Source organism: Crocodylus siamensis, chromosome 3 (assembly GCF_052110815.1).
Source record: "Crocodylus siamensis isolate JL-2025a chromosome 3, ASM5211081v1, whole genome shotgun sequence".
NCBI classification, from domain to species: Eukaryota; Metazoa; Chordata; order Crocodylia; family Crocodylidae; genus Crocodylus; species Crocodylus siamensis.
Genome location: NC_143397.1, coordinates 233,508,484 through 233,531,441, shown reverse-complemented (window position 1 = coordinate 233,531,441; position 22,958 = coordinate 233,508,484). Strand labels below are relative to the sequence as shown.

At 46.2% G+C, this 22,958-nt stretch overlaps 1 protein-coding gene and 1 long non-coding RNA gene across 5 annotated transcripts in view; one reads left to right on the top strand and one right to left on the bottom strand.

The window, feature by feature from the left end:
* Window positions 1–1,759: 1,759 nt before the first annotated feature.
* Window positions 1,760–8,927, bottom strand: LOC149869562 (uncharacterized). The gene is made up of 4 exons (XR_016441491.1): window positions 6,944–8,927; window positions 6,083–6,198; window positions 5,746–5,841; window positions 1,760–3,715 (listed from the first exon to the last, which is right to left on the bottom strand). It is a non-coding gene; the product is annotated as an uncharacterized LOC149869562 (long non-coding RNA).
* Window positions 8,928–9,896: 969 nt separating this feature from the next.
* CSMD3 (CUB and Sushi multiple domains 3) overlaps window positions 9,897–22,958 on the top strand; it is a 1,311,906-nt gene continuing 1,298,844 nt past the window's right edge. For all 4 annotated transcript variants that reach the window (XM_090040525.1, XM_090040524.1, XM_090040523.1 and 1 more), the window contains exon 1: window positions 9,897–10,213. In XM_090040525.1, coding sequence (XP_089896651.1) covers window positions 10,036–10,213 — 178 coding nt within the window. In that variant the 5' untranslated portion in view covers window positions 9,897–10,035. The remainder of the gene's footprint in view (window positions 10,214–22,958) is intronic.

The following is a 22,958-nucleotide window of genomic DNA, read 5'->3' as shown; positions in this document are numbered from 1 at the left end:
TATTTCTCTTTGTCAATTTACATTGGAGATTAATAAGATTATTAGATATTATTTATTGTTATACTTGGTACTAATTAAACTGAGAAATGATTTCTCCTCCCAGTTACCTTGAAATTTTGACTCTGAAATGCTTCTTCACCAAGAAACCTTCAAATCACTGAATCAAATAGTAGGGTAGTCTATGTGCTAACATAATTCCTTTTTTTAATTTTAGCTAAGACCCCCATAAAAGATATCCATTGTATTCAATCCAGTTTTGAGGTGAAAGACCCCCTACATTGCAGATGAAAGGCAAAAATAATACTTTCTCACTGTTGCAGGGTGCTAAGTGCCTGCTTCTAGAAAAGCAGAAACTGCCTGAGGAGAGCCCGAACAAACAGAAGCCTGGTGCAGGTTATCAGGGCAACAGGCTAGAGAACGAATTAGCCTGCACCTGGACCTGTCAGCTGACTGGAAAGGCCAGGGCCCTGGGCCCTTATAAATTTCCAGGCCGGAACTAGGGGGGGTAGTTCACTGCCAGTGGCCAAGCAGGAAGGAGCCCTCTTAGAGGGAGCTAGGGGAAGAGGCCTGGGAGTGAGTCTAGCTTCTGGGAATGCGAGGGGCAAAGTTTGATTCTTTTAAAGGGGCGGAGAATGCTGGGAATTTCTGTGTTATGTTATAGCCCAGGGGCTTATGTTTTGTTTGCTGTTTCATAACAACTGGTGGTTTGGGTGAGGCTCCTGGGGAAGGAGGAAGCCTCATTGGGGGGCACACTGGTGCCAGACAGGGCGCGGCATTTGGGGCGTGCCAGCACCAGAGAAGGCACGGCATTTGGGGCATGTCGGCACCAGAGAGGGCATGGCTTTTGTGGCGCACAGGCCCCGGCGCAACAGAGGGCGCGGCATTTGGGCTGTAGTGGGCCTAGCACTGAGGGGTGCAGAGACAGAGACAGGGCTGTGGAGAGCCCAGTGGCAACTCAAGGCCAAGTAAAACCAAGGCCTCAGAAGGGACATTGTGTGAATATCATCTGCAAGGTTTGGGGCTTGGTAAAGGGGTGGTTTGGAGCCACGCATATAGCCCATAAAGCTGGGGTGTCCCAGGACATCTATTCTGAAATGGGACCCACAAGGGGTCTGGGACCCATGAGCTTCTGGGAAGTCCATCAGGAGAGTACCCAAGTAGGCTTAAAGGAAGCCTCCCTATATTATAATTGCGTCAAGACGTGGTGGGTGAGAAAAGAGGGTGCCCATTGGGCCAAATTGGCATGGTCGAGGGGCCCTAGATCATGGCCGTCCTTGGAGACCCCATCCCATGACACTCACCACCTTGCTGCCCACCCTTGTGTTTATGTGCATCAAACACCTAACTGGATCTAACTGCCCCAAATCCAGTTCAACAGCATTATCCAATATGGTTTCAGTAAAGTTGCAGGCCTCAACACTGATCAAATCTACATTTCATTAACCACGTTTAATACCATAAACCAAAGATCAAGAATCATTGTTTTTAAAACTGCAGTACTTAATAAATGAATGTTGCAAGCAGCATTATTAGGGTTAAACAGTTTTGACTGGTCTCTTCCTGCTCAGTGTTACATTATCAGGGGACCTGAACACTTGCTAGCACAGACCCCCACTATCTGAGCCTTTCTATCCTCAGCAATTTAGTCCTCTAAACCACCAGCAAAAGACTGCAAGTTTCTTCACCCAAATAAGAATTCCCAGTTCATAAAGTCCATCTACAATGCATGAATTTCCCAAATATTATTTTTTTTATTAAAGAAAGCATAGCAGAGAAACAGGAAGAGATTTACCTGCTCATTGGATGTATGCCAGTCTCTCTGCTACGTAGGAGTTGATCAAAATGGAAGCTCAAGCCATAATTTATTATCAGCAATATTTTATAATGCAAGTTTATCAACATACGAGTCCATTTCTTCAACTTGTTTATGCACAGATGCATTCAAACCAGTGAAAATTTTTCATGCAGAATAATTTCTGAATAACAATGCTTATAGGGTTTATTCTCCCATTGATGCAAGGAAGATTTATACTTGTAACTCCGGTAAGTATTATTAATAATAATTAATAATTAATTTTATTTTTATGGTGCCTATCTGCCCCAGCATTCATTGAACCACAGAAACAAAGACATTAAAACCATAAAACATTAAACAATACAACAGATAAGACAGCAAAAATACAGTCACATAAATAATTAAAATGAAACCTCTGGGCTGTGCTGAAAACTTTTTTTTTGTTCAAATAAAGCAATCTTCACACCTCTCTTATAGTAAACAGGTTATCATACTGAGAGGACTTTGCTGAGAAAATCTACATCCATCCACAGAAGAACAGAGCTAGCTCAGATTTGTTCAATGAATGCTGGTGTGATTCATGTAGTATTCTCTGCAAACCATATGCTTTTGCCTGCAATTAATTGCTGCTAAGTAAATGAAATGCTTAATATATCTTAGCTTTTTCCAATGAACTTCCTGTCACCTATGTGAAGCTATGTCACTCACCTCCTCCACCTCCCCAATCCACTAAAAAAATCTAATTTTGTTCTTACGAACTCTTGTGTTGCATTGTAGTTTTTTTTTCTGGGTATTTTTTTCCTCCTGAATATTACAGCAAAATTGTTGATGCCAATAAGATAATATTTGGTACAATCCAGGGCAATCACTTTTGCTTATTACCTCAGCCACAAAACATAACAGTCCCATTCTTTTGATTGTTTTCCTCACTACCTAGTGCTGACATTGGGCTCAGCTATATATTATTATTAATTTGGCCATAAAATTACAAGGTAGATACATGGGTTTTTCTTCTTCCATGTTACACTGCATATGTTCAGAATTCAAAGGTATGCAAAACCCAAACTATACAGGGAATTGTGAATCAGGTCATTTAAAACATATGCCTTGACTTGCACCTGGGAACCAAATGTCGGTTAGGTGTCTTAAATGCAAAGCATACCATTTCCTATGCAGGAATTCAAGACAATAGATGGTTATATCTACTACCAGCTGGAATCCCTAAGTAGTTTTCAAATGTGTTTCTATTAGACTAGTTACTAGAATGCACTGTAATAATCCAATGTACAAAGGCATGGAAAACTGTGATAACAGGTCATGTGTTTCAAGTTTCACCAAATCACTTTTTCATTAGAGAAGGTCACATATTTTTGCCAGTTATAGATGGGAAACAGGACTCTTGGGCCCTGCTACTATCCAGAAATTTAGCACTAACTGATAACACAACAGTTTGCAAATACAGGCAGTCCTTGGACTTACAACACAATTGGTTCCTGAAAGTCACGTCTTAAGTCGAAATGTTGTAACTCGGAACCGATTTACCAACAGGAAACAATGTTATAAATGGGGAATTGGTTCCTGATCCAAGGCCAGATACCCTATTTTCACCAAAAATAACCCAGAATTTTGTACTCACTCAATTAAAGATGAGTAATATAGCGATATTAATGCATTTATATTGTAAATAGCAATCATATTGATTTGGAAATCCTTCTTTGAGGTGACTTTGCTGGACTTTCTGAAGGGCTCTTGGCTGGAGTCTCCTTAGGAGTCTTGGCTGCAGGTTTTTCTGGAGTCTTGTCTGCTTTCTTAAAGAAAGTGTCCAGGGAAGTGTCCAGATGTTCTCCAAAGAGATGGGCAATGCAGTGAACTTGTTCGCTTGCATGGCATTGCCTTGGATCAAGTGTTGTAAACTTGAAACTGAAGTCAGAAAGTTGAAACAGGGTGTCAATTTATAAATGTTGTAAATGTGAAACGCTGTGATTCAAAACATTGTAAGTCAAGGACTGCCTGTAAAAATAAAAAAAGGCAGAAAAAAAGGAAAAAAGAAAAAGGGCACAGCAGCCCCCTTGGCTCTCCAGGGAACTGGCGGACCTTCTCCGTCTTAAAAGGAAGACCTACAAAGGATGGAGGACTGGAATCACCACCAAGGAGGAATACTCTGCTTTAGTCCGGACTTGCAGCGAGCAAATCAGGAAAGCCAAGGCTGTGATGGAACTCCAACTAGCTACAAATATCAAGGAAAATAAAAAGTATTTTTTTAGATATGCGGGGAGCTGGAAGAAAAGCAAGGGTAACATTGGACCCCCACTAAACCAGATGGGCCAACTGACAATTGACACCCAGGAAAAAGCAAACTTGCTAAATGGGTAGTTTGTGTCACTTTTTCACCAGTTCCATGGGACAGCCCTGCCCACTATAGGTCAGGGAGGCCTGGGTGAAGGAGATTCCTTGCCCTCCATCGAAGCTGACCTCATGAAGGAACACCTTGACTGGCTGGATACCTTCAAGTCAGCCGGCCCTGATGGGTTACACCCAAGGGTACTCCGGGAGCTGGCGAGCATCATAGCTCAGCCCCTGGCACATATCTTTGAGAGCTCTTGGTGCTCTGGTAAAGTGCCTGATGATTGGAAGAGGGCCAATGTGGTGCCTATCTTCAAGAAAGGGAGGAAAGTGGATCCAGCAAACTACAGGCCCATCAGCCTGACCTCTATCCTGGGGAAGGTCTTGGAAAAGATTATCAAGGAGGCCATCCTTAACAGACTAGCTGAAGACAATATCCTGAGGGATACCCAGCATGGGTTTGTTGTGGGTAGGTCTTGCTTGACCAATCTCATTTCCTTTTATCAACTGGTGACTTATCACCTGGACCAGGGGGAAGAGATCAACATTGTATACCTCGACTTTAAAAAAGCCTTCGATCTGGTATCCCGTGATCACCTCTTGGGTAAACTGGCTAACTGGGGCCTTGACATCACCACGATCCACTGGCTGGGGAACTGGCTCCGCGGTAGGACCCAGAGAGTGGTGGTCAATGGGAGCCAATTGTCTTGGCGTGCTGTGACCAGTGGGGTCCCACAAGGCTCTGTCCTAGGGCCTATACTGTTTAACATCTTCATCAATGATGTGGACATTGGTGTCAGAAGTGGACTGGAAAAGGTCACCGATGACACCAAACTCTGGGGTAAAGCATCCACACCTGAGGATAGGAGGGTGATCCAGGCAGATCTGGACAGACTCATGAAATGGGTGGATGAAAACCTGATGGCATTTAACACTGAAAAATGCAAGGTTCTCCATCTTGGGAAGAAAAACCTGCAGCATCCTTATAGGCTTCGTACTGCTACGCTAGTTAGCATTACACATGAAAGGGACTTGGAGGTCATGGCTGACCACAAGATGAACAGGAGCCTTCAGTGTGATGCTGCGGCTAGTAAATTGAGCAAAACACTGGCTTGCATCCATAGATGCTTCTCAAGCAGATCCCGGGACGTTATTCTCCCTTTGTATTCGGCTTTGGTGAGGCTGCAGCTGGAGTAGTGTGTCCAGTTTTGGGTTCCACAATTCAAAAAGGATGTGGAGAAGCTTGAGAGAGTCCAGAGGAGAGCCATGAACATGATCAGAGGTCAGGAAAACAGACCTTACGACAACAGGCTGAGAGCCATGGAGCTATTCAGCCTGGAAAAGTGCAGGCTCAGGGGTGATCTGGTGGCCACCTATAAGTTTATCAGGAGTGCTCATCAGGATCTGGGGGAACATCTGTTCACCAGAGCCCCCCAAGGGATGACAAGATCAAACAGTCACAAACTCTACTGTGACCGATTCAGGCTGGACATAAGAAGGAACTTCTTCACTGTCCGAGCCCCCAGGTTTTGGAAGAGACTACCACCGGAGGCAGTTCAAGCACCCACTTTGAACGCCTTCAAGACACATTGGAATGCTTATCTTGCCTGGATCCTATGATCCCTCCTGACTTCCTGCCCCTAGGGCAGGGGCTGGACTCGGTGATCCTTCGGGGTCCCTTCCAGCCCAAATGTCTATGAAATCTATGAAAAAAAAAAACAGAAAGAAAACCTTAAATCGAAATTATCTCCACCTTTTCTTCCAGCTATTTCCAACAAACCACTGGTTTTACTTCATTCATATTTGGATTCTGTTCAACCCAGACTTTTATGCCAGGTAATCTTCATAATATTTCATCAGTTTGTAATGTCTACATCGTACTGTAGCATCTAGCTATTGATGGATTGTGCCTCAAATACCTTACTTGTATCCAAGCTTCCTTACCTGCTAGAAGCCATGTAACTGTATTGTTCAACTGCCAAATCAGAGACTAGGAGTTGTTTCATTTGCCTAATGAAAGCACAGCAACTTATGTCTTTCCAGTATCTCCTCTAATGGACCTTTATGCAAATTGAAAAAGATGTTAGATAAAATAGAAAAGTCTTTGGGAAAAAAACTAGCAATCACATAAGAGTACTTAAACATCATCTTGGAGAGAAAACTCTGTTTTCTCTCTGTAGGATCCATAGGTCATGATAAACTCCATAGATATATGAAAACTCTAGTATCAATGGGAATTTATAAAGCTAAAATAATTATATCCAAGTTTAAAACCAGCCTGATGGCGATCCAGGGAATCTGAAAACACTAAGTTTGGCACTGGATTTTCTAAAAAGCTTAAGCAACATGAGAGTCAATGTCGATTATCATCTTAAATTCATCATAACCTTTTCAAAATCCTACAGTTTATATACTTCATGTATAGAAGATAGTTTTATATATAATGGTATTCATCACAAAGGATCTCAAGAAATGTGCACATTAAAAGCATAGCTGTATTCAGAACTAAAGTGAAATTACCTGTGAGATGAAATGTAAAAACGGTTTACCTGCACCACAATAAGACTACATTAAGGATATGACAGGAAGGGAGGAATAATAAATCCATTTGAAAATGCAGGGGGAATGTGTAACATAATCTAATCTGGAATCTAGTCTGTTCTGCCAAACATTACTAAGGATGTTTCTTGACTGGAAATGGCCAATGCCTCAGATTTAAATTTCACATAAGAGATTTCAAACAGCACCACAGAATCCCATGTAGCTACTCTGATGCATTTATTCTACAGAGACAGAAGTACTCACCCAAGTACTGAGCCACCTGAAGATTGCAGCTGCAAATAGCATGGTTTTACACAGAACGACATTTTCTATTGGCAACCCTTGTAATGTACCTAGCAGGTCAGAAATTTTAATATCTACCAATTTCTGATCTCAACAGTATTTAAAAACTCTTGAGAGTACTTAATCATAGTGATTGACTTAATGGCCCTTGCCAAATCATTTTCATCCTTGACCAGTACCCAGAGGCTCATTGGACTTTGGCCATGTGAGAAAGAAAAGAAAAGAGGAAAGGAAGGAAGGAAGAAAAAGAAGCATCTGTCAAGTTTAAAGAGGTAACATAATCAATGCACACAGAATCATCCAAAGAAGTATCTGAGCAATGCCAACCCTTCAACATCAGAATGTTCCAAATCAAAAATATACACTGGATCCCTTGTGATTTTTTTTTTTATATTTAGTGTTTTAATTAAATATGTACATCACCTCCTAGAATCCAGAGATAATATTTTCAAAATGACCTAAGTCTCATTTTTAAAAATGACTCAGACACTGAGGAGCAAAAGTATGGCTAAATTTAATCTTAAATCATTGAGATGTAGGACATGCTTACACTGCCTCAGGTGTACTGCTAAGAAGTATGCCCTACCTAACTACTTCCATTCAGTGTACACCGAAGAAATCAGGCAGTATACCCCATGTCTGGGCCTTAAGCAAATCTCTGATCTCACATTCCCTGTAAGTGATTATAATATTCTCTCAGACTGTTCCAGTGAGTGCACTTAGGATGAACTAAATACAAGAGCTGAAAGGTGTTTTGCAAAACTAACAGCAAAATTTTGTCCCAAGCAAGAAGAGGGGGTGGGGAGCGGAAGAGTATTGAAACTGAACTCAGGTGCGCAGTTCTGAAAGCAGAAGTCTACTTTCAGTTATGAAACACTCTCTTGAAAAGCAGAATCCTACAAAAAAGTCATTTTTTAAGAGCAACATATTCTAATTTCTTTAAAGAGCACAGTGAGGATGACAAATTTCATCCACGCCCTACTTACTACCTTATAAAGGAGACTGTCGAAACCCCATCCTAAAGTTGATGGACTTGTAAGGTTCTAACTTTGCACTGCACTCATCACCAATGCCAAGGTGATATATCTCATGAAATCAGTTCCACAACCTTTGCAGAGACTAACAGGCCTAAGACGTTTCAAATATATCACTCTCCATCCAAGATCCACCTGTGTTCCAGTCATGCAACTTTTGCAACTTCTGCAAAAAAATCTACTATATCCTTATCTCAGATACATGCAGTTCTTTTAGCCAAGTGGAAAAATTCAGATCCCTACACTCAGAGCCAAACTCTACCAGTTGTCACTGAGGTCAGTGGAACAGCTCAGAAATGTAAACGAGAGTACGTTCAGCACTGCATATCTATATACAGAGGAGCAGAAAGACTCACATTTATATCTCACATACCATCATGGAGAAGCCTCTTCATACAGATAAGCAGAAACACTTTCCAAATTCACAGCTACAATACAGACAGAGCAAAGCACAAGTTCATACAGCCACTTGTTGAAAACCTTCCTCTGCACTCCAACATACGTATGAGATGCACACAAACCTCAAAACACACGGAAGTGTGCATATCCCAAACAAACAGGCATGCAAACTGAGAGCAGAAATAACTCGCTGCATTCATGTCTCCATCACACAACAGCGTCACGCACACAAAGACATGCCTGCATTTGGGATGCTTCACGCACAAAAAACACAGCATCAGGGGACACCCGTGGTGCCCCTACCTGCGCACACGTCGCATGCACACCGGCCCTCCCACACACACGTTACATGCACACCGGCCCTCGCACACCCACATTGCATGGACACGGGCCCTCCCACACACACACTGCATGTACACTGGCGCACGGCCAACACCGTGCTCACGCACGTGTGCAAAGCCTCCCCCATGTGAGGACGCGACGGCCGAGCGGCAATCACCCCCCGCCCCCATCCCCGGCCCTGCCCGGGGATGCCCCGGGCCGCCCCGCGCGGGCGTCTGCGGTGCAGCACGAGGCCGAGGCGACGCGAAGGGGCTGCCGTGCCCCCCGGGGGCCTGTGGCGGAGCCCCCGGCGGGCCGCGCTCCCGTGCCGCACGGCCGCCCCCGGCCCCGGCCCCGGCCCCGCCGCGCCGGCGCCCCGAAACCCGGCCCCTGCCGCGAAGGAGGCGGAGGGCGCGCGGCGGCCGGTAGATGGCGCCAGCGCTCTTCCCTTGCTCGGCGTTAACCCTTCGGGCCGGGCCGCGCCGCGCCGCCGGCTCCGGGGCCCCACGCGGGCGCCTCCCCGCGCGGCTGTGCGGCCGCCTCGGCAGCGCGGCCCGGGGCCCCCGCGCGTGTCCGGCAGCGCCCTTCAGCGGGGACGCGCGACTGCTGCGGGTGGAGAAACGGGGGTCGGGGAGCGAGGCGTGTGTGTGTGTGTGTGTGTGTGTGTGTGTGTGTACGCGCGCGCGTGGCCCCCGCCTGGCTCGCGTTGCTGCTTGGTGCAATATCTGGCTGCGGTTCATGCTGCCGCGCAGGGCAGTGCAATACCGCACCATCCGCTGCCCCATTTAGGCACATACATGTCGTGTGCGCGTGTGTGCGCGTGCCACAACCACGGGCTTCACCTAGGACAAGTGGATGCCTGACGAGAGCCGGGGCTGCTTCCAGCCGCGGGAGGGAGGGAGGGAGGGAGGGACGCATCCTGCTCCTCCGGGCACAGCTCCCCGCCCGCAGGATAGCTCCGGCCGCGACTGATCTGCCTCTCGCCAGCAAACCCTGCGTGGAGTCGGGTCGGGAGCGCGTGCGGGCTCGCGGGTGCTGGGCGGGTGCTGGGGGAAGGCAGGATTGTGGTGGGCTCGGGCTGCGGTGGGGGCGGGGGAGCGGGGGGAGGGGGAAGGAAAAGACACAAGCGAGAGTAGCTGAGACTTTGTGCCCCCGTCGGAGAGATGGTTGAGTCCTCGTCAAGGTTGCTGTGGTATCCCAGAAACACCATTCACTCCGAGCTGTGACCGCGCACCATCAACAGCAACAACTCCTCTGCGCCTGGCCAAGGACTAGGAATTAGGAGCTCTCCCGAATAATATGCAAGGGATCTGCAGAGGGGGAATCCGTGCAAAGGAATCCAGATTAGCAGACTTTTGGGAAAGGGGATGTACTAAATGCGGCCGGCTGGACTTCATCCTGGTGAAGAAAATGGGGATTAAAAGTGGATTTACATTTTGGAACCTCGTCTTTTTATTGCTGGTTTCGTGTGTGAAAGGTAGGGTGGTGCTGGAGGGGCTTGTTTTTCAGGGTCCTTTGCTGGCGGGCTGGGTGATGGGAGTGCTCGCCCTTTCGGGAGCCTTGGCCGAGGGGGCTTCGCGATGTGATCGAAGACATGATCGGGATCCGGGGGGGGGGGGGACTTGATTCAGAGCTCGCTTCGGAGGTGGCAAATGCATTTGCTTGCCAGCCTTGGCGTTCAATGCAGCGGCTGAGCTGGGGCTCAATAAATATTCTTGCAGTATGCTCGAGCGGGGACGTGAGTTGGTTCCTATAGACTCTAAGTAGTGTATATTCAAGCAGATCCCACAGGGTGACTTTTTAAGGCGTGTGCCAAAGGGAGACCTAGGATTGTGTTGGGGGGGGTCGGGGGAGGGGGGCGAACAAACCGATCTTTATGGGAATCTGTGTATCGATGCACCGATCAGTTTAACCCCTTCTGGAAGGAAAGTTGCAGGGGGGCTCGGTGTGTGCTGGTGCCTCGCGTTCAGAAAGCCTTGTCCACGCTCCTATGGCTGCATGTATGCAGGGGCTTTGGCTGTAGAAGAGAGATGCTAAAAAAAAAAATCAGCTTTCAAGGCAAGATATGCCGTGGAGTGCCTTCCCCCCCACACCTTGCTTTTGGCTTAAATGGACGGAGGGCAAAACGGAAAGTCTTTTAGTTGAGGGCAGGGAATCTTCGGTAAGTCTTCGGGTGCAGACAGGTATAGGAAATGGCATCAGGAGCAGCAACGTGCCGCTTCAGTCGTGTGTACCTCGGCTATTAGGCAGACATCACTAAACGGTGATACTCCCCATCAAGTGCGCCTCCAATAAAGGGATCCATTCTGGGACTCGGCGCCTCCTGCTCGCCATTCACTGCCCCCGGGAATAATCTCCCCTTGTTTGTGGGGAATGATGAATTTCTGATTCATCATCCCCGTGTCCCCCTTCCTCTCCACCCGCACACGCACACACGCGCTCTCCCCCGGAATGTCTCGGAGACATTATCGATCCCCTCCGAGTTGGGAGCCTGCCTCCCTCCCTCCCAGGCGTGCGGGGGGTTTCTTGCCTTCCCCAAACTGCAATCTGGCCGCGTGTGTTTGATGAAACAGTTTATTGTGGAGCTTTGCAGCTGGTTGTTCCCACACAGAGAGCAGCCCCATTTGCATTCCGTGGAAATGATAATTCATGTTTCCTAGGGGTGGTGTTGAAGGGCTTACCTCATCGCACGGTATCTTGCCACGATTGGGGATGCTCGGTGGCTTGCCTGGCATGTTAATGCCCGTCCTAATCACAGGGAGCCTTTTCGTGCTTTCTACATTGAAGCAAGCTGTTCCAGGCGCTTTGCCCAATTCTGCAACCGCTCTGAGCTTTGCTCTGAGATCAGGACCAAACCAGGGTATTTGGGACATTTTCTTTTCTTCTTTTTCCTCTTCTATTTTTTTTTTTTTTGGCGGGGTGGGGGTTGAAAGCACGCCCATTAATAAACTCCCGGTGACGCGGTCCCATTTGCAAGTCATCAGTTTGTTGTCTGCAAAACGCACCGTCCTTCTCCGCGTAGTGTGTAATGTGTGATAGCGAGAGATTCTCGTTAATGGATGACACCGGGAGCTGCTTGGGAAACAGTTGCTTTGTGAATAGGAGTCGCGTGGAGGCAGCATCCTACAAAATTAAAGACACAGCCGGTTTTTCCTCTGTAGTGACGACCGGGGCTCGACTATAAGTTTGCATCGCACCTGTTGAGAGGCAGATGGATACACCTGCCCTTGCAGGGGCGGGGGGGGTGGGGAGACACACCAGCTCCTTAATGTATTTGGGACGGAGAGTGTTCAGCAAAAAAATAAACCCCTCAGTGAAGAGGATTAAAGCGACGAATTGGCAAATGAGCCCTCTCTGCCCCCACCCCCACGCGTGTTTCCCGAAAGATGCTGTGGAGTAACACGGGCCAGGTAGAAGGCCCGACTGGCTCGGGTGACGAGGACCGCAGTTTCCATGCACCTCAGCCCAGCTGGATATCTGGCAGGTGTAACTGGGTCCCTAATCCGGATCCCTTTGAGTCGGGGAGTGCTAGTGCTGGCTGGTGCTCACTGCAACACTGCGTGGATTTCTGAGCATTGAGATGCAGGTCGCTTTACACGCCGTGAATGAATGCACTGACCTCGATTTACATTCCTATTGTGTCTGCAAGGCTCTCTCCTGCCGGAAACCTTAGCAGGTGCAGCCCCTGCCCACTGAAGGCACTCCAGCTGTTGGGAGGAAGGTGGCTCCCGGCTCCGCGCATCTGCCAGGGCCCCGTCCCTTCCCCTCCCACTGCCTGCCTGGCTGCGTCCCCTCCCTACTGCCCCCTGGCCCCCGCCCCTTCCCCTTCCCCTTCCCCTTCCCCCAGCCTGTTTTACCCCGGCCTCTCACGCACTTGTACCCGGGCTCTCCTTCAGCTCCTGCCTCCAAGTTCCCTGAGCACCGAGCCTCCAAGGCCAGTCCTGGAGCCCGCTTCTCAAGCCCCGGGCTACCCCCGAGGGCTCATGTGCAAGTGCGGGTTGCTGCGCGCGCCGCCCGCCCGCCGGCTGCTGTCCGCCACCGTGCCGCAGGAGCGGTGGAGGGGCTCGTCTCCCAAACGCGGAGGGGGAGATGATAGTGCCAGGTGTGTTCATGCTGCTGGAAAGGGGCTTCAGTAAGCAGGCCAAACTGAGAGGAAATGCCACAGCCCCCCGGCTGCATCCTCCCGGAGGAAGCGGAGCCCCCCGGCCGGCGCCCCCGCGAAGTGCGGCACTTGCACTGCAGGAGCCGGCGGGCCGGCTGCCTGTCCGTGCCGGAGCCCGAGCGCTGTCTTCCTCCCGGCTGCCCGCGCCCGCCCGGGATGTCCTCCCCGTCGCGCACTTCCAGGGCTCGGGATAAGCAGGGCGTTGTTCAGGCCAGACAGACGCGATGAGGCCGCGCGGGAGCGGCGCGAGCCCCAGCCCCGCCGCGGAGGAGTGCGGGGGAAGCCGCGGCGGGCCACTCGCCCCGCTCCGGCCCTTCAGCCGCGTTTGCCGCCCGGCTCCGGCGGCGCCTGGGCCAGCGAGGGCTGAGAAGGGCGAGTGGCTCGTGGCCGGCATCCTCCGCGCTAGGACACAGAGGCTGGGAAAGCGAAAGGGACCCCGCGCTGCACCTGGGCCGAGGCGGAAAGGCGTCTGCCGCCCAGCCCGCTCGCCCCTTGCCCCTACATGGCTGGGTGGCAGCGCCTCCCCCGGGCTCGGCGCTGCGCGCCGCCGCCGCGGCTTTCCCTCGGCAGCCCCCGGGCCCCGCGCCTCCGCCGCCGCGCCTGGGACGTTGACTAGGCGGCCCCCGCCCCGCCCCGCGCTGCGCTGCGCTGCGCGGCCAGGCCCGGGCCCGCTGCCCCTGGCCCGCAAAGGCCGCGGGGAGCGCGGCTGCGGAGCGAGACGCAAGAGCAGAGGACGCCGGCTGCCCCCGAGGCAGGAGGGCGGCTGCTCCAAGCTCTGGTGGGCTGCAGCTCCCTGGGACAAGCTTCAAGCCACCAAAGCTTGGATCTCTTTTCTCTGGGCCCTGGCACAGTTCAGTGGAAAGCTTGGATAGACACCGGCTACAGATGCTCAAGCACTAACTTTCTAGCTGGTCGGGGTAGACATGTCCAACCCCTGACCCGACAATGGCTCGGTCTGCATGCGCTGCACCCCTCAGCTGGGTGATGTATGTCAGGTGTCAGGGATGTCTGTGGTAGGACTGTTGATCTGAGACAAAAAGAAATGCAGAAATCTACAACTCTTGGTTCCAAAATGAAGCCCTTTATCATGAGCCCGAAAGCGTGCAGAAAAAGTGTATATTTTTTGCAGTTTCTCAGTATGTAAGGTGTAGCACTCTGCTACATGTTCCAATGAGCTGGATAAAAACCAGCCAGAGAGGGCTTGATAACGGGTAATAACTTGATAGCTGCTTTGTATCCGACTTTCATTTGAGCATGTAGCAGGGCCCTGTATAGATCTACTTTGGTTAGTTTATCTATTGTGCTTCCTACTTGACTCCAGATTAACTACATCTCTCAGGCAATGGATACTCCCCTGTTCTTGCCCAGCCCCATGCTATGCACAAACACCATGTCTCTCTTCTACCTGCTCTTTTTTGCCCATGCTGCTGGCAGCAAAGAGTCCAGTGGACCAAATGTGCTGGAGGGGCCAGTAAGAGCTGAGTTATCCTTCAACCCAACTAGCAGTGCCCGACACCTAGAAGCATGTGCCCACTTTACTCAGAAATTGAAGGGTGATTTTAGAACTCTCCTTTCAAAAACAGAGAGAAAAAACCCAGACAGGCTTTGTCCCAATGTTGCTTTACTAATGTTTCTTATGCATGATACACACACACTTACAGTATGTATACCCACATGCACTGCACACAGCGAGGCACATATGGCTGGTCACATCTGTGGGCATAAGCATTACATAATATAAGGGGTTGCCAACATATGCTTTGGATGGTTTAAATCAGTGGTGGCCAACCTTTTTGGCAGGCACCCTTCTCCAGGTAGCTTTTGATCCCTGATCTTTAGGCTCCATCCATGTGAGAGATGATGTTTGTTTCCCCTGGGACAAGAAGCAGCAGCACACCTCCGGCATGGTAGGTGCACCGGGTGGGGTACGGGAAGCTGGGGCCAGGATAGTTGCTGGCCCCAGCAGGCTTACCTGGGGCCCGGGGGCCTCTGGGGCTGCAGCAGCAGCAATCCTGGCATTCAGGCTCCAGTTTGGGGCGACATATACTGCCCCCACATGAGCCACTCGTCTTTTTTGCTTGCACAGTTTTTTTTGATCCTGGGATCTCCCAGAGTCAACCCCCACCCCCACGCTGCTTCCTTGCAGCAGGGAGAACATCTGAATGTGCAGTATGTGGTGCTGCAGATGAATGTGAGGTGCCATATAGTACATGGCCGCACTCATCAGGCATTTTACAGGCCTGATGGATAAGGTTTGTTCCCTAGGGCACCAGAATGTAGGCAGGGAGGGCTTGAGTCTGATCTTGAAAAGCAGAGGCAGGACAGTGCTTCAGGGGAAGTGCCACTACCAAAAGAAAGGTTAAGCCTTCTTTGGGCCTGCAATCACTGTGGTTTTATATGACAAGCGAGGATCCAAAGCCCTGAATTCAGCAGCCATGGCAAGTCCAGGGAAGGATTAACTTGGCTCTTGCTGGTAACACCTGACATCTTGCACAGCAGTATCTGGCTTCCCTGCACTCCAGCTGGCTGAAGGCTGGAGACCCCTTGCCTCCACTCTGGCACTTCATTTTCCTGAGCACCTGGGGCTCACATGCCACACACAACAGTTGCCTGTGCTACCCCTGACCTACACTATTCAAAAATGGTTTAGGGGTTATGCAAGTCAACCCAAGGGGATGGAGATACATGCTTTACCTATGGCCATTCGTTGTGGATGTGTGTGTCAAATCTGTTGAAGCCTGGGAAGAAACACAACATTAATTTAGGAACATTTTAGATAGTTCTGAAACACTGTATCCAAATGATTTATTATTATTAGTATGAGAGTAGCATCATGTTGAAGGGAATTTGGGAGGGAACTGAATGAGGTTAATGAGCGAATCCTCCTTTCTTTTATCTATCCTCTTGTAAATCCAAGACTTGGCTACCATGTATCTAATTAGCAGAGGTGTTGATCATGTGTAACTCCAGCTGGCTTCCCAGAGAGTTAGAAGAACTAGTTAGCACCTCTGAAAACCAGACCTGGCAACTTCCTGTGTATGATGCTGAGAGAAAAAGAAAAGAAATATAAATCATTACATCCAAATGCCTAAAAAATGACTTCCACCTATTTGTAAAATGTTGAACTTCCTTTGTGGGAATAGTAACAAGTACTGCATCGTTAAGTGGAATTCTAGGAATCTTCCCTTTGCAGTGATTTGTGAAGTCTTGAACCTTGAACTTCTCTGTGATGGAGGACTGAATATTGTTCACTGTATGAAGCTGGCCATGGAGCTTTGGAGAAAAAAGAAAAACAGCAGAAATGTTCATATTTAGGTGACAGTAGGAAATCTTTGCAGAAACACCTCTGCCATTTCCTAAATCAAAACATGCCCACTCTTCCTCTGGGGGGGAGGGATAAAGAGTAAAGAACAGATTAGAAAGCATAAGGCAAGTGAAGTGGTCCAAGGTGCAATTTTTTCCAGTGGCTCTATAAATTTGTAGATAATATCTTCATCACCAGAGCTCACTGCCATAGTTGTAAGCATGATATCAAAATAGGAAGCCAGAGGCACATAATACAGCAGAAGCATAACAAGCCAATACATATACAGCTTTGTAATAAATGTTTTTATTTCATGCTTATGACTATCCTTTTCCCACTAACCTATTTCTTTAGGATTTATTTTATTGTTACAGACCTTTCACAAGCCTCACAGATGCAGAGAAGCTGTTAGCTGTCTTAGTCTGTGTGGAGAAACTGCATGTCATCATCATGGATGAGGAAATATTACTCTGCCTGAATTTTTTAATGGCATCTACATAAACAGAAGGCAGGTTAGATTTGCACCCTACAGACTGACTGTAGACTAAATAAAACAGAGATGCATAAGCTTTTATAAACTGAAGTATGTTGGTCTGGGTGTGTGAAATGGTATAAACTGGGTGCAGATGGATTTGCTGACACACATCATTCTTCCTCCAGCTGCAGAGGTGTTTGACAGAAAAGAACATAGCTGCTTCTGTTGCATTACCCTTAGAACAGAGCCCTCATAATTTTGGGGGAAATCATATCAAGGAAAGGCACTGGTACTGATCTCAAAGACTGGGATACTGGGAGCTCAAAACCAGAGGGAAATAGGACTTCTATGAAAATGGATTTAGCGTCTCATGGATTATACAGGATATGCTACATTTATAATATAATGTGGTATAATTCTGTTATTTCATAAAACAGGGTAGACATTTTAACAGCAGGATAATCAACTATAGGAACAGTTTATCTAAGAATATGATGGGCTCTCCATCATTTTAAACCTTTAATTCAATACTGAATAATTTCACTGTTGCTGACACACGCGCTTTTGATACAGAAACTACTTAGTGAGGTTCGGTTGTTTCTGTTAAATAGATAATCAAAATGCTTCCTTCCGGACTTCAATTCTGTTGTTTGTATATATGTATAAGCAGTCACCGTGTCTTTTTTTCATAGCCAACTGTATATTTTAGCACTTGAAAAAGGAAGAAAACACAAAATACTATAGTCACTTGATTTACTTTCTTGAGTTCTTTTTATTTGGAAATTATATATGTAGACAAACATGCATGCCTGATCATGTAACCCTGGAACCAGACATTTATAAGTTCTCCTATCTGACAGTGTGGACATGTCTACAGGAGACACTTCACTGCACAGCAGACTAATTTGCGGTGCAGTAAAGCATCACTGTCTAAACGCACATGGTAATTACAGTACAGTATACTAATTTACTGCACTGTCAGATAGTCCCATCAGATACAAGTGGTATCTGGCAGTGCAGTAAATTACTGCACTTAAACACGTGTAGATAGTGATTAGTCGGAATGAATTTATTCCGACTGAAGTTGAGCTGAAATATATTCAGTCAAATTAATTGCATGTATCCTTTTATGTTGAAATTCAGTGGACTGCATTCTTAGGCAAGAGTTGTAACTAGAAATTTGAAATGTACACACTAACCATCCATTATCTCCATGCTTATACTATATTCATAATCTTCTGAGGGATGTGCAAGGCTATGGTAAATATTTCACTAACAAAATGAGAGTGCAAGTAGTGATTCTAGCAGTGGGCAGACAAAAAGGCCTGTGAGCAGGAACATATCACAGTTTCTAAAGAAAATACTGTTTGTAGCACCCCGAGAATTAATTGGCAAAATTGCCATTCCCATGGATTTAGGATTACTTTATTGAATCCAGTTTTCTCTCAAATGTTTTTTTAAGTGAGTGAAAACTATTTACCATTTCAACTGTAAGATCTTTTCTGCTATTTTTTTATCTTGAACTATTACGTAATGCTTCTGTAATTTTTTTCAAGATGTTATATATATTGTCTATAAGGCAGCTGCATTTCAGTGGTACGTGAAACAATCTCTGTTTACTTCTTCTGTTCCTCATAGTACTGTTGTGAAGCTTAATCCTTATTTGCAAGTATACTTTCAAATCCTCAGATGAAAGTATTATCATCTTTCTTGTTCACAACAGCCTATTCAAATAGTGCCTCTAGCATACAAGAAGTTTTCTTGTCTTTACTAGGTTATTCTGGTTAGGAAAGGATGCTGGATATTCAGAAAGTCGGTGTCCTGCCACATTTAATTATCTTGATTACCCCATGCTTTTTATTTATAGTTTTATATGTGGCTTGCTTAAAATCAAAATCTATTAACAAATCGTGATCAAAAGTTATGTTTTGTTTATATACAGCACCTTTGATCTATCAGGGTATGACATGTATAAAGTAGGATGTAAGATAAACAACCTATTCCTACTCCACTGAAGTCAATATCAGAACTCCCATTGCCTTCAAATGGGAACAGGAATAGAAACTTAGTGAACAGATTTGCTTTTGCTTATAGTCAGAATAGTTCTTCAATTGAAGTTTTCTGTATAGACGTTTCCTTTGCCTATGAAAATAAATTACGAGAGAGACCATGCAGTTTGTAAGACATTACAGATTTCAATAGAAGTGCCCTTTGGAAAACTTGCGTTTCATTATAGACTTTGACATTTCTAAAATAAATTGGTCATGGTTCTGGTTGAAGAAAATAAATGAGATATTCTGAATACAGTTAGGAACAGTTCTAACAGTTGTAGAATAACAGAAGTTATTCTGTTTCCTTGTATCAAATTGCCAAACATGTCAACCTTGTTAAGATCTATGTACTAGGTTTAATGTAAATGGCAACAGATTAACAAAATGTTTTCTTCTTTTATAAGACTGCAGAGTGTCTGTGCAATTTGTCAGATAGCTAGAATTCTTGGCAAGGTATAAATCAGTTTTAATATTTTAGTGATTTAATAAAACTTTCTATATCTAATAGTGTACTGCTGGTTGGTGGAAAGGAACTTGGACTCTTACGGTTTCTGGGTAGATTACTTCCAACTTTAATTACATGAATGGGATTCATTTTCCTTAAAATATTTATAAATGTGCTAGTAAATTTTGAAAAATAAATTAAACTAACCCCCAAAATTAATCAAAATATTGTTTGTATTTTTTTTATTCTAGTCATTGTCTGCTAAAATATTTTTGTTACATTTGCCTTAATAGGAAAACAGCCTTAACATCTACAAACATGTCACATTCTGTTATTTATAAGAGCAGAAATAAATTGAAAAAACAAATGTCCAGATTCTGACCTTTGAAAACCTTATGTAGTTAACTGAAAGGGGCAGGACAGAAGCAAAAAGAATAAAATAGGCCACAGAGACCTATTTACAACCAAAACAATCAACTCTACTAAATATATCCATTCATTTTTGTGGATTTTCATGTCCATATGTTACCATTTGGGGAAAGAATGTCTATATCTATCAAACCTGGTCAACATTTAATCCATGCTTATGTTCATATATTTATTCATCCATAAACATTTCTATGTTAACCATAAGCCTCATTCTAAAGTCCATTCAACAAGATTTCCTATTCAGTTCTTTGCTAAATATAATCCACCTTAGTCACTCCTATTGACTTTTACAGTGCTGCTTACATGGCTTAAGAATTTTAATGAGCATTATAGAAGGAATTTGGTTATATTTAACATTTGGTTATATTTAACTAAATTGGCAAGGTCAAAACAATTTCCCTAACATCTGACAATGTAATGACCACACACACACACGCGCACGCACACACACACACACACCCCTCACACACCCCTTGAAACAACATGCAATAAGTTTCACTTATCTTGGAACTGTGACCATCTTAACTGCATTTGTTCCAATAATCACTTGCTCCCAGGACTACTTCTAACATTTTGAAGGTCTTAGCACCTTTAACGTGCTTACAAAACCATATACACAAAATCTGCTAAAGTACAAACTTCCTTTATTGTTGGTCTGAGATTTATAACAGATCCTCAGTTTGAGAAAGAGAAGCCCACTACATGGCCACTGAGGAAGTGAACCACATGCTCAGATTATTTATTGCTGTGATTTTTGAATAAAAGAGGAAAAACCTTTTTTCTGCTCTTCTCCCTAGTGCCTCCCAGCCACGTTCTTGTCCAATACCCCAGCCACATCCACTCAGTGCACATGCTTTGAATATCTGTTTCTAACATCTGTTTGTTTCTCCCATTCCCTGAAGAATGTAATTTCATGCTCCTTGCACAACCTACTTTGCGTTTAGCTTCAGAGGTTTTGCCAGCAATGGTACAATGTCATGCCCTTACTTTTTACTTCAGTCTTTGCAGCTCCTTTCTGGCAAAAAAAGGACATTGCTCTAACCTTTAGAAGGATATCACTTTTGAAGGCCTTAATAGAACCTGGAAAGACCTGGTATCCCAAACGTTGGCCTCATCCTACTCATATCAGCCATATACTCCCACATCAGTGGAGCATGTGAATCCTAGTTTGTTTTTCACTGATGGGATTTTCAACTTAACTCCTGCAGTGGCCTCAAGAAGGTTTAATTTTCAATTCTTCAGGGAATGAGAGAAACAAACAGATGTTAGAAACAGATATTCAAAGCATGTGCGCTGAGTGGATGTGGCTGGGGTATTGGACAGGAACATGGCTGGGAGGCACTGGGGAGAAGAGCAGACAAAGATTTTCCCTCTTTTATTAAGAAATCACAGCAATAAATAATCTGAGCATGTGGTTCACTTCCTCAGTGGCAATATAGTGGGTTTTTCTTTCTCAAACTGAGGATCTGTTATATATCTCAGACCAACAATAAAGGAAGTTTTAACATTAGCAGATTTTTGTGTATGTGGTTTTGTAAGGATTTTGAATAGGGAAGAAGCTGACAGCATAATCTGCAGCAGCATCATCCCCACTGCTTTTTTGCAGAGAGCAGGCAGATGTCAATGAAGCTTTCACATCCTCCTCAGCAAAGAAGGCAGCAAAATTCCTACAGGAAAAAAAAAAAGAAAAGAGAAACAGACATAAAACAAAAAGGAGTTTGCTTTCAGGAGTAATGAAAGGAAAGTTATGGGGCTAATGTAAAAAAAAAAGAAAAAGATAAAGCATGACTGAATCAGTGATTTTCATTCATATCAATTCAAAATTATTTTCTTGCTATAGTTTTTACTCTAGACACTGGACTTTACATTCATATGCTCCCATGTGTGCAAGTGGATGCCAAGGACCTGATTTTATTCTACCTATTAGACATGCAAGTAGACCTAGACACCTCAGTGTAATTCTATTCCACTGTATGTGGGTCCCTGAAAAGCAGTTAGTACAAAAGATAGGCAGATCCACTTACTCCTCACTCTTTTTCTATGACTCAATCTTAAGAATAAGATCGTGGTGTTTTGCAATAATAGGTGCATTAATAGCTTTTCAGAAACTTGAAAACAGAATCTCACTTAGACAACTGAGGTTGCAATCACCAGCACTCATAAGGCACATCCCCACAAGTGTGCATGTGCAGGGGCACATATTTCCCATGAGTTCTCTGAGAGCTCCCCTGTATGTGCATTCCAGTGCATGGCAAAGGAACCTAGGGAGGGGAGGGGAGGCTGAGGCCACTATCCATGCTGGCCCCAGCAGCTTTACCTGTGGTCCTGAGGGCCTCCTGGGGCAGCAGTGCAACTGAGCTGGCTGCTTGGAGCCTGGCCGGCAGCCAAATTGTGGCTCTGACTAGTCAGGCTCCAGTTTCTGATGCTGCCATGTGCACTGCACCAGTCTTTTTAGCAGTGGGTGGAACTGCATATACTCCAGGGTGCAGAGCTTGACGCTGGGATCTCCCAGTGTCAAGAAAACCCCATCCACACTGCAAATCCACACGCACACACTTGTGGGGACATGCCCTCAGGGTTCAATATACCCAGCTACACTCTAGCCCCCTTATTCTCTGTCACTCCACTATCTCTAGGGACCTGGAGTTTCTAGGGTAGCACACCTCCAGCTCTTACATCCCCTAACTCTCTCATATATCCTTGACAACAGTAGAAATCTTTCTTTTGATTTCAGTCTGTTTTGAATCAAGCTTATAGCATTTTCTTAACTCCTAAACTCTGTTCCCATGTTTCCACTGATCTCAACAGACTATGTATCCTTATAGCCCTTCAATCAATTTCTATGAATCACCTCCCTCATTTTTCCCATTCTGGCAGTCTCCATGCTTTGACTCCTCTTCCCAAACACACAGTACTAGATTAAAATTTATTGGGACCCTAGGCAAACAGAAAATTGGAGACCCCCCCACCAGGTGAAGGCATGTTCCCTCTGCACCTGCCCAGGGGCTGCATCTGGGCCCGTCTGGCCTCCTTGGGGCATCCAGGGTGAGCCAGGGGGCATGAGTGCCACTGGGGTAAAGGTGTCCCTGGCTGGAGTCAGTTGACTTTGGGGGGGCATGAGCTCTGCTCACCTGCCCATCCTGCCCACCAACCCCTTTGCTGGCCCAGGTGGCATAGGGATATCCCATCCTGTCCCAGGGGCCCTGGTGCCAATGGCCACTCACAGATGGCAGGAAGCAGAAGCGGGAACAGGGCAGTCTCCTCACAGCAGATAGACCTGGGAAGCCACTGCCACCTGCAGGGAGCCCTCCACTCGACCCTAGCCCCTGGTCCTAGGGGAGAAGGTGTGCAGTACC